The sequence below is a fragment of the Pseudophryne corroboree genome, unplaced genomic scaffold (genome assembly GCF_028390025.1).
Source record: "Pseudophryne corroboree isolate aPseCor3 unplaced genomic scaffold, aPseCor3.hap2 scaffold_1488, whole genome shotgun sequence".
Lineage (NCBI taxonomy): Eukaryota > Metazoa > Chordata > Amphibia > Anura > Myobatrachidae > Pseudophryne > Pseudophryne corroboree.
Window position 1 is genome coordinate 2214 of NW_026968118.1, and position 11449 is coordinate 13662.

Consider the following 11449-nt stretch of genomic DNA (forward strand, 5'->3'; position numbering starts at 1 on the left):
GCGCATCGCGCACCCGCCACTCTCATGGTGGGTCCCCGTGTGCGGCGCCCGGGAGCTCTAACTATCTATGCTGCCCCGGGCGCCACCACCTCCCGGCGCACTGTACCCATGGTGGCCGACGGGGACCACGGCCTAACGCGCCTGCGGGGGTCTGTATACGGAGCCCCCGGCAGTGCGAGGAAGAACTTTTAAAACTGACTCGCTGCTCAGGGCGCTCCCCCCCGCGCGCCCTACACCCGTATAAGCGGTGTCGGGGAAATAATTCAAGTATACTGGCGGGGGATGAACCACGGTGCCTCGGCACCTAAATGCTTTTTTTTTTTTTTGCCAATTGTTCACATTAAGCAGACCAGTAACATGCTGCCCAGGGCGCTCCACCCCCCCCCCCCCCCAGCGCCCTGCACCCTGTGAGTGCCTTTGGTGTGTGGGAGCATGAAGAGCAGCACTATCACTGTACCTCCGTTACTGAAGTCTTCTGCCGTCACTGAAGTCTTCTGATCTTCTCATACTGACATGGCTTCTTTCTTCTGGCTTCTGTGAGGGGAATGACGGCGTGGCTCCGGGAACAAGCAGCTAGGCGCACCAAGTGATCGAACCCTCTGGAGCTAATGGTGTCCAGTAGCCGAGAAGCAGAGCCTTGAAACTCACAGAAGTAGGTCCTGCTTCTCTCCCCTCAGTCCCACGCTGCAGGAGCCTGTAGCCAGCAGGTCTCCCTGAAAATAAAAAACCTAACATAAAGTCTTTCAGAGAAACTCAGTAGAGCTCCCCTAGTGTGTGATCCATCACTCCTGGGCACAAAGTCTAACTGAGGTCTGGAGGAGGGGCATAGAGGGAGGAGCCAGTTCACACCCAGTTTAAGTCTTTACAGTGTGCCCAAGCTCCTGCGGATGCGTCTATACCCCATGGTCCTTTTGGAATCCCCAGCATCCTCTAGGACGTATGAGAAATAGAGGTACATTAATGAAAAGCGTGAGTAACAGTCATCAGTCTGCTTGTGAAGGTCTCTAGAGTGCAGGCCTCTTGGACTGTGCAAGGCAGTGAGTTCCATGGTCAAGGCTGCAAAGCTAAAGTTCAACCCTTAAATGAATGACAGGAGATTCTTGGTACTGTCGGTAACAGTCCTTCATCTGTAGAAGCAAGCAAGCAGGGCAGTAAGGAGGCAGGAGCTGCTTCTAGTACCTTGGACCATGTAATGTTGGGCTGGGAAGGTCAGTTAGCCAATTATGAAATAGATTTGTCATCTTACAGGCAGCCGGTGAAGGGAGTAGAGAATGGGTGTTATGTGGCAGGAACGGGTTAGGTAACAGCTTGGCTGCTGCATTCTGTACTAGCTGCAAGCTCTGTAATTCTTTTGCTGGGTGACCCAGGTAGATGGCATTGCAGTAGTCTATGAACTTCTGAGGGAATCAAGAGCTTGATTCTGGCTATGGTCCACAGATGGAAGAATGAGGATTTGTATGTGGCAGATACCTGATGTATGTGTCAGCCACATACCAGGACAACACAAAGATTCAGCACATGTTCAGTATTTTCAATTCTGAGCACCAAAGCGTAAATCCAGATGGTTGGTAAAGCTGTAGTCTTGTCCTTTGTTGGTGAGCTTCTATTATGTTTCACAAAGACTGAGTCACAGCCAACTGGCATCATCCACCCCTGGCGCTCAGCTAGACAACCATTTAGGATTGGTATTCGGTTCTCAGTACATGGAGCAAAAAGCAGGTCATCTGCATATCAGTGGTAGACCAGGCCATGACGTCTGATTATATCACCCAGTGGTAGCATGTATATTTTATAAAGCATAGGAGATAGGATTGACCCTTGAGGAACACTGGACGACAGTGATAATTATACTCCAGAAGATTTAAATAGTTCCGTACTTGGGTAATGTCTAATGTGTTCAACAAGAGCGGATTTATTTCTCTCACAGGATGAAAATGGCTTCTCACCTGTGTGACTTCTCTGATGTGTAGCAAGATGTGATTTCTGTGCAAAACATTTCCCACACTCAGAACAGGAAAACGGCTTCTCACCTGTGTGACTTCTCTGATGTGGAACAAGAGCTGATTTCTGTGTAAAATATTTCCCACACTCAGAACAGGAATACGGCTTCTCACCTGTATGACTTCTCTGATGTGTAACAAGATGTGATTTCCATGCAAAACATTTCCCACACTCAGAACAGGAAAACGGCTTCTCACCTGTGTGACTTCTCTGATGTTTAACAAGAACTGATTTAAATGCGAAACATTTCCCACACTCAGAACATGAAAATGGCTTCTCACCTGTGTGACTTCTCTGATGTGTAACAAGATCTGATTTCCATGCAAAACATTTCCCACACTCAGAACAGGAAAACGGCTTCTCACCTGTGTGACTTCTCTGATGTGTAACAAGAGCTGATTTCTGTGTAAAACATTTCCCACACTCAGAACAGGAAAACGGCTTCTCACCTGAGTGACTTTTCTGATGTTTAACAAGAACTGATTTAAATGCGAAACATTTCCCACACTCAGAACATGAAAATGGCTTCTCACCTGTGTGACTTCTCTGATGTGTAACAAGATCTGATTTCCGTGTAAAACATTTCCCACACTCAGAACAGGAAAACGGCTTCTCACCTGAGTGACTTTTCTGATGTTTAACAAGAACTGATTTAAATGCGAAACATTTCCCACACTCAGAACATGAAAATGGCTTCTCACCTGTGTGACTTCTCTGATGTGTAACAAGATCTGATTTCCATGCAAAACATTTCCCACACTCAGAACAGGAAAACGGCTTCTCACCTGTGTGACTTCTCTGATGTGGAACAAGAGCTGATTTCTGTGTAAAACATTTCCCACACTCAGAACAGGAATACGGCTTCTCACCTGTATGACTTCTCTGATGTGTAACAAGATGTGATTTCCATGCAAAACATTTCCCACACTCAGAACAGGAAAACGGCTTCTCACCTGTGTGACTTCTCTGATGTTTAACAAGAACTGATTTAAATGCGAAACATTTCCCACACTCAGAACATGAAAATGGCTTCTCACCTGTGTGACTTCTCTGATGTGTAACAAGATCTGATTTCCATGCAAAACATTTCCCACACTCAGAACAGGAAAACGGCTTCTCACCTGTGTGACTTCTCTGATGTGTAACAAGAGCTGATTTCTGTGTAAAACATTTCCCACACTCAGAACAGGAAAACGGCTTCTCACCTGAGTGACTTTTCTGATGTTTAACAAGAACTGATTTAAATGCGAAACATTTCCCACACTCAGAACATGAAAATGGCTTCTCACCTGTGTGACTTCTCTGATGTGTAACAAGATCTGATTTCCATGCAAAACATTTCCCACACTCAGAACAGGAACACGGCGTCTCACCTGTGTGACTTCTCTGATGTGTAACAAGAGATGATTTCTGTGTAAAACATTTCCCACACTCAGAACAGGAATACGGCCTCTCACCTGAGTGACTTCTCTGATGTGTAACAAGAGCTGATTTCTTTGTAAAACATTTCCCACACTCAGAACATATCAGTGGCCTCTCACCTGCCTTAGCTGGATGATGGGTAATAAGCTTTGTGTTCTGTGTAAAACATTTGGCATCTACAGAACATGGAAACACTGTATCTAATCTCAGAGCTGTAACAAATGCTCCAATATCAGAGTGATCAGGAGAACATTTCCCAGGATCAGAGGGATCAGCTGATAGAGCTGGATGTATAATTGGGGTAATGGGGTTATCTCCTGGAGAATCCTGTCTACTGTCATTATCTTTTATGTCACAATCCGGGGATAACATTAGATGTCCTTCTGAAATATTCCTGCTTGTGTGTCCACCTGCTGGAAATAAAATACATTATGGAAAATAAGATTTTACTCACCGGTAAATCTATTTCTCCTAGTCCGTAGTGGATGCTGGGAACTCCGTAAGGACCATGGGGAATAGCGGCTCCGCAGGAGACTGGGCACAACTAAAAGAAAGCTTTAGGACTAACTGGTGTGCACTGGCTCCTCCCCCTATGACCCTCCTCCAGACCTCAGTTAGGATACTGTGCCCGGAAGAGCTGACACAATAAGGAAGGATTTTTGAATCCCGGTTAAGACTCATACCAGCCACACCAATCACACCGTACAACTCGTGATTTTAAACCCAGTTAACAGTATGATAACAATGGAGCCTCTGAACAGATGGCTCTCAACAATAACCCGTTTTAGTTAACAGTAACTATGTTCAAGTAATGCAGACAATCCGCACTTGGGATGGGTGCCCAGCATCCACTACGGACTACGAGAAATAGATTTACCGGTGAGTAAAATCTTATTTTCTCTGACATCCTAGTGGATGCTGGGAACTCCGTAAGGACCATGGGGATTATACCAAAGCTCCCAAACGGGGGGGAGAGTGCGGGTGACTCTGCAGCACCGAATGAGCGAACTCCAGGTCCTCGTCAGCCAGGGTGTCAAACTTGTAAAACTTTGCAAAAGTATTTGACCCTGACCAAGTCGCGGCTCGGCAAAGTTGTAAAGCCGAGACCCCTCGGGCGGCCGCCCAAGATGAGCCCACCTTCCTCGTGGAATGGGCTTTCACTGATTTAGGATGCGGCAGTCCTGCCGCAGAATGCGCAAGCTGAATTGTGCTACAAATCCAGTGAGCAATGGTCTGCTTTGAAGCAGGAGCACCCAGCTTGTTGGGTGCATACAGGATAAACAGCGAGTCAATTTTCCTGACTCCAGCCGTCCTGTAAACATAAATTCTCAGGGCCCTGACCACGTCCAGTAACTTGGCATCCTCCAAGTCCCTAGTAGCCACAGGCACCACAATAGGTTGGTTCAAGTGAAAAGCTGATACCACCTTCAGGAGAAAATGAGGACGAGTCCTCAACTCTGCCCTATCCGTATGGAAAATCAGATAAGGGCTTTTACAAGATAAAGCCGCCAATTCTGACACACGCCTGGCCGAAGCCAGTGCCAACAGCATGACCACTTTCCACATGAGATATTTCAAATCCACGGTTTTAAGTGGCTCGAACCAATGTGATTTCAAGAACCCCAAAACCACATTGAGATCCCAAGGTGCCACTGGAGGCACAAAAGGGGGCTGAATATGCAGCACGCACTTCACAAATGTCTGAACTTCAGGCAGTGAAGCCAATTCTTTTTGGAAGAAAATTGACAGAGACGAAATCTGTACCTTAATGGATCCTAATTTTAGGCCCATATTCACTCCTGCTTGCAGGAAATGCAGAAAACGACCCAGTTGAAACTCCTCCGTTGGGGCCTTTTTGGCCTCACACCAAGCAACATATTTTCGCCAAATGCGGTGATAATGTTTTGCCGTGACATCCTTCCTGGCTTTGATCAGGGTAGGGATGACTTCCTCCGGAATACCCTTTTCCTTCAGGATCCGGTGTTCAACCGCCATGCCGTCAAACGCAGCCGCGGTAAGTCTTGGAATAGACAGGGCCCCTGCTGGAGCAGGTCCCATCTTAGCAGTAGAGGCCATGGGTCCTCTGTGAGCATCTCTTGAAGTTCCGGGTACCAAGCTCTTCTTGGCCAATCTGGAACCACGAGCATCGTTCTTACTCCGCTCCTTCGCACAATTCTCAGTACCTTTGGAATGAGAGGCAGAGGAGGGAACACATAAACCGACTGGTACACCCACGGTGTCACTAGAGCGTCCACAGCTATCGCCTGAGGGTCCCTTGACCTGGCGCAATACCTTTCTAGTTTTTTGTTGAGGAGGGACGCCATCATGTCCACCTTTGGTCGTTCCCAACGGTTTACAATCATTTGGAAAACTTCCGGATGAAGTCCCCATTCTCCCGGGTGGAGGTCGTGTCTGCTGAGGAAGTCTGCTTCCCAGTTGTCTACTCCCGGGATGAACACTGCTGTCAGTGCTGACACGTGATTTTCCGCCCATCGGAGAATCTTTGTGGCTTCTGCCATCGCGCTCCTGCTTCTTGTGCCGCCCTGTCTGTTTACATGGGCGACCGCCGTGATGTTGTCTGATTGTATCAGTACCGGCTGGTTTTGAAGCAGAAGTCTTGCCTGGCTTAGGGCGTTGTAGATGGCCCTTAGTTCCAGGATATTTATGTGAAGTGAAATTTCCTGGTTTGACCACAGTCCCTGGAAATTTCGTCCCTGTGTGACTGCCCCCCAGCCTCGAAGGCTGGCATCCGTAGTTACCAGGACCCAGTCCTGTATCCCGAATCTGCGGCCCTCTAGAAGATGAGCACTCTGCAGCCACCACAGTAGCGACACCCTGGTCCTTGGCGACAGGGTTATCCGCCGATGCATCTGAAGATGCGATCCGGACCACTTGTCCAACAGGTCCCACTGGAAGGTTCTTGCGTGGAATCTGCCGAATGGAATTTCTTTGTACGAAGCTACCATCTTTCCCAGGACTTTCGTGCATTGATGCACTGACACCTGTCCTGGCTTTAGAAGGTTTCTTACTAGAGATGACAACCCCTTTTTTTTTTTTCCTCTGGAAGAAACACTTTTTTCTGGTCTGTGTCCAGAATCATCCCCAGGAACAGAAGATGTGTCGTGGGGACCAGCTGTGACTTTGGGATGTTGAGAATCCAACCATGCTGTTGTAGCACTTCCTGAGAAAGTGCTACCCCCACCAGCAACTGCTCCCTGGACCTCGCCTTTATCAGGAGATCGTCCAAGTACGGGATAATTGAAACCCTTTTCTTTCGAAGGAGAATCATCATTTTGGCCATTACCTTGGTAAAGACCCTCGGTGCCGGGATAACCCAAACGGCAGCGTCTGGAACTGGTAGTGACAGTCCTGTACCACAAACCTGAGGTACTCCTGGTGAGGAGGGTAAATGGGGACATGCAGGTAAGCATCCTTGATGTCCAGAGATACCATGTAATCCCCCTCCTCCAGGCTGGAGATAACCGCTCTGAGCGATTCCATCTTGAACTTGAACTTTTTGATATACTTGTTCAAGGATTTTAAATGGGTCTCACCGAACCGTCCGGTTTCGGTACCACAAACATTGTGGAATAATAACCCTTTCCTTGTTGAAGGAGAGGTACCCTGTTTATCACTTGCTGGGAATACAGCTTGTGAATTGCCTGTAACACCGCCTCTCTGTCAGAGTGTTCTTGGTAAGGCAGATTTTAGGAAACGGCGTGGGGGAGGCGTCTCGAATTCCAGCATGTACCCCTGAGATACTACCTGAAGGATCCAGGGATCCACCTGTGAGCGAGATCACTGTGTGCTGAAATTCCTGAGACGTGCCCCCACCGTACCTAGATCCGCCTGTGAAGCCCCATCGTCATGCTGTGGACTTGGCGGAAGCGGGGGAGGACTCCTGGTCCTGGGAACTGGCTGTATGCTGCAGCTTTTTTCCCTTACCTCTGCCTTTTGGCAAAAAAGAGGCGCCTCTTGCTCGCTTGCCCTTATGGGGCCGAAAGGACTGTGCTTGATAATACGGTGCTTTCTTTTGCTGCGAGGTAACCTGGGGCAGAAAAGTTGATTTTCCAGCTGTTGCCGTGGAAACGAGGTCTGACAGACCTTCCCCAAACAACTCCACCCCTTTATAAGGCAAAATCTCCATGTGCCATTTTGAATCGGCATCCCCTGACCACTGCCGAGTCCATAATCCAGTCTAGCGGAAATGGATATTGCACTTACTTTTGATGCCAGTCGGCAAATATCCCTCTGTGCATCACGCATGTATAAGAGAGCATCTTTTATATGCTCTAAAGTCAGTAAAATATTGTCCCTATCCAGGGTCTCAATATTCTCTGTCAGGGAATCCGACCACGCAACCGCAGCACTACACATCCATGCTGAGGCTATAGCTGGTCGTAGTATAACACCAGTGTGTGTGTATATAGACTTTAGGATAGTCTCCTGCTTTCTGTCAGCAGGCTCTTTAAGCGTGGCCGTATCCGGAGACGGTAGTGCCACCTTCTTTGACAAACGTGTGAGCGCTTTATCAACCCTAGGGGGTGTTTCCCAACGTGACCTATCCTCTGGCGGGAAAGGGTACGCTGCCAATAGCCGTTTAGAAATTACTAATTTCTTATCGGGGGAAGTCCATGCTTCTTCACAAACTTCATTTAATTCCTCAGATGCAGGAAAAACTACTGGTAGTTTTTTCTCACCAAACATAATACCCTTTTTTGTGGTACCTGGGGTAATATCAGTAATGTGTAATACAATTTTCATTGCCTTAATCATGTAACGTGTGGCCCTATTGGAAGTTACAGTCGTCTCCTCATCGTCGACACTGGAGTCGGTATCCGTGTCGACGTCTGTGTCTGCCATCTGAGGTAACGGGCGTTTTACAGCCCCTGATGGCCTTTGAGACGCCTGGACAGGCACAAGCTGAGTTGCCGGCTGTCCCATGTCGTCAAGCCTTTTATGTAAGGAGTTAACAGTTTCCCGTAATTCCTTCCATAAGTCCATCCACACAGGTGTCGACCCCGCAGGGGGTGACATCACATTTACCGGCATTTGCTCCGCCTCCACATAATTTTTCTCCTCATACATGTCGACACAGCCGTACCGACACACAGCACACACACAGGAAATGCTCTAAAAGAGGATAGGACCCCACAAAGCCCTTTGGAGAGACAGAGGGAGAGTATGCCAGCACACACCAGAGCACTGGGGTGACACCTATACAGACACCTATACACTGGGGTGACACCTATACAGAGTGTTTTCCCCTATAGCTGCATAGAATAACTATAATGCGCCTAAAATATGTGCCCCCCTCTCTTTTTTACCCTTTTCTGTAGTGCAGGACTGCAGGGGAGAGCCAGGGAGCCTTCCTTCCAGCGGAGCTGTGAGGGAAAATGGTGCCGGTATGCTGAGGGAGATAGCCCCGCCCCTTTTTCGGCGGACTTTAGGAAATCTGGCAGGGGTTAATTTACACCTATATATAGCCCCTGGGGCTATATATGGTGTATATTTGTCAGCCAAGGTGTTATTTATTGCTGCTCAGGGCGCCCCCCCCCCAGCGCCCTGCACCCATCAGTGACCGGAGTGTGAGGTGTGCATGAGGAGCAATGGCGCACAGCTGCAGTGCTGTGCGCTACCATGGAGAAGATAGAAGTCTTTAGCCGCCGATTTTCCGGACCTTCTTGCTTCTGGCTCTGTAAGGGGGACGGCGGCGCGGCTCCGGGAACGGACATCGAGGTCGGGTCCTGCGTTCAATCCCTCTGGAGCTAATGGTGTCCAGTAGCCTAAGAAGCCCAAGCTGGCTGCAAGCAGGCAGGTTCGCTTCTTCTCCCCTTAGTCCCTCGTAGCAGTGAGTCTGTTGCCAGCAGATCTCACTGAAAATAAAAAACCTAAACTATACTTTCTTTTCTAGGAGCTCAGGAGAGCCCATAGTGTGCATCCAGCTCGGCCGGGCACAGAAATCTAACTGAGGTCTGGAGGAGGGTCATAGGGGGAGGAGCCAGTGCACACCAGTTAGTCCTAAAGCTTTCTTTTAGTTGTGCCCAGTCTCCTGCGGAGCCCGCTATTCCCCATGGTCCTTACGGAGTTCCCAGCATCCACTAGGACGTCAGAGAAATATAAAATGAGCAGACAAGACCCAGGGTGTTACAGGATACAATATATAACCTGGGGCAGAAAAGTTGATTTTCCAGCTGTTGCCGTGGAAACGAGGTCTGACAGACCTTCCCCAAACAACTCCACCCCTTTATAAGGCAAAATCTCCATGTGCCATTTTGAATCGGCATCCCCTGACCACTGCCGAGTCCATAATCCAGTCTAGCGGAAATGGATATTGCACTTACTTTTGATGCCAGTCGGCAAATATCCCTCTGTGCATCACGCATGTATAAGAGAGCATCTTTTATATGCTCTAAAGTCAGTAAAATATTGTCCCTATCCAGGGTCTCAATATTCTCTGTCAGGGAATCCGACCACGCAACCGCAGCACTACACATCCATGCTGAGGCTATAGCTGGTCGTAGTATAACACCAGTGTGTGTGTATATAGACTTTAGGATAGTCTCCTGCTTTCTGTCAGCAGGCTCTTTAAGCGTGGCCGTATCCGGAGACGGTAGTGCCACCTTCTTTGACAAACGTGTGAGCGCTTTATCAACCCTAGGGGGTGTTTCCCAACGTGACCTATCCTCTGGCGGGAAAGGGTACGCTGCCAATAGCCGTTTAGAAATTACTAATTTCTTATCGGGGGAAGTCCATGCTTCTTCACAAACTTCATTTAATTCCTCAGATGCAGGAAAAACTACTGGTAGTTTTTTCTCACCAAACATAATACCCTTTTTTGTGGTACCTGGGGTAATATCAGTAATGTGTAATACAATTTTCATTGCCTTAATCATGTAACGTGTGGCCCTATTGGAAGTTACAGTCGTCTCCTCATCGTCGACACTGGAGTCGGTATCCGTGTCGACGTCTGTGTCTGCCATCTGAGGTAACGGGCGTTTTACAGCCCCTGATGGCCTTTGAGACGCCTGGACAGGCACAAGCTGAGTTGCCGGCTGTCCCATGTCGTCAAGCCTTTTATGTAAGGAGTTAACAGTTTCCCGTAATTCCTTCCATAAGTCCATCCACACAGGTGTCGACCCCGCAGGGGGTGACATCACATTTACCGGCATTTGCTCCGCCTCCACATAATTTTTCTCCTCATACATGTCGACACAGCCGTACCGACACACAGCACACACACAGGAAATGCTCTAAAAGAGGATAGGACCCCACAAAGCCCTTTGGAGAGACAGAGGGAGAGTATGCCAGCACACACCAGAGCACTGGGGTGACACCTATACAGACACCTATACACTGGGGTGACACCTATACAGAGTGTTTTCCCCTATAGCTGCATAGAATAACTATAATGCGCCTAAAATATGTGCCCCCCTCTCTTTTTTACCCTTTTCTGTAGTGCAGGACTGCAGGGGAGAGCCAGGGAGCCTTCCTTCCAGCGGAGCTGTGAGGGAAAATGGTGCCGGTATGCTGAGGGAGATAGCCCCGCCCCTTTTTCGGCGGACTTTAGGAAATCTGGCAGGGGTTAATTTACACCTATATATAGCCCCTGGGGCTATATATGGTGTATATTTGTCAGCCAAGGTGTTATTTATTGCTGCTCAGGGCGCCCCCCCCCCAGCGCCCTGCACCCATCAGTGACCGGAGTGTGAGGTGTGCATGAGGAGCAATGGCGCACAGCTGCAGTGCTGTGCGCTACCATGGAGAAGATAGAAGTCTTTAGCCGCCGATTTTCCGGACCTTCTTGCTTCTGGCTCTGTAAGGGGGACGGCGGCGCGGCTCCGGGAACGGACATCGAGGTCGGGTCCTGCGTTCAATCCCTCTGGAGCTAATGGTGTCCAGTAGCCTAAGAAGCCCAAGCTGGCTGCAAGCAGGCAGGTTCGCTTCTTCTCCCCTTAGTCCCTCGTAGCAGTGAGTCTGTTGCCAGCAGATCTCACTGAAAATAAAAAACCTAAACTATACTTTC

General features: G+C 48.7%; 1 protein-coding gene across 1 annotated transcript; it reads right to left on the bottom strand.

Annotated features, from left to right (window-relative positions):
* Positions 1–386: 386 nt before the first annotated feature.
* Positions 387–3833, bottom strand: LOC134998294 (gastrula zinc finger protein XlCGF57.1-like). The gene has a single exon (XM_063951350.1). The coding sequence runs from the start codon at positions 3793–3795 to the stop codon at positions 1846–1848; it is 1950 nt and encodes a 649-aa protein (XP_063807420.1). The 5' UTR covers positions 3796–3833; the 3' UTR covers positions 387–1845.
* Positions 3834–11449: the final 7616 nt, after the last annotated feature.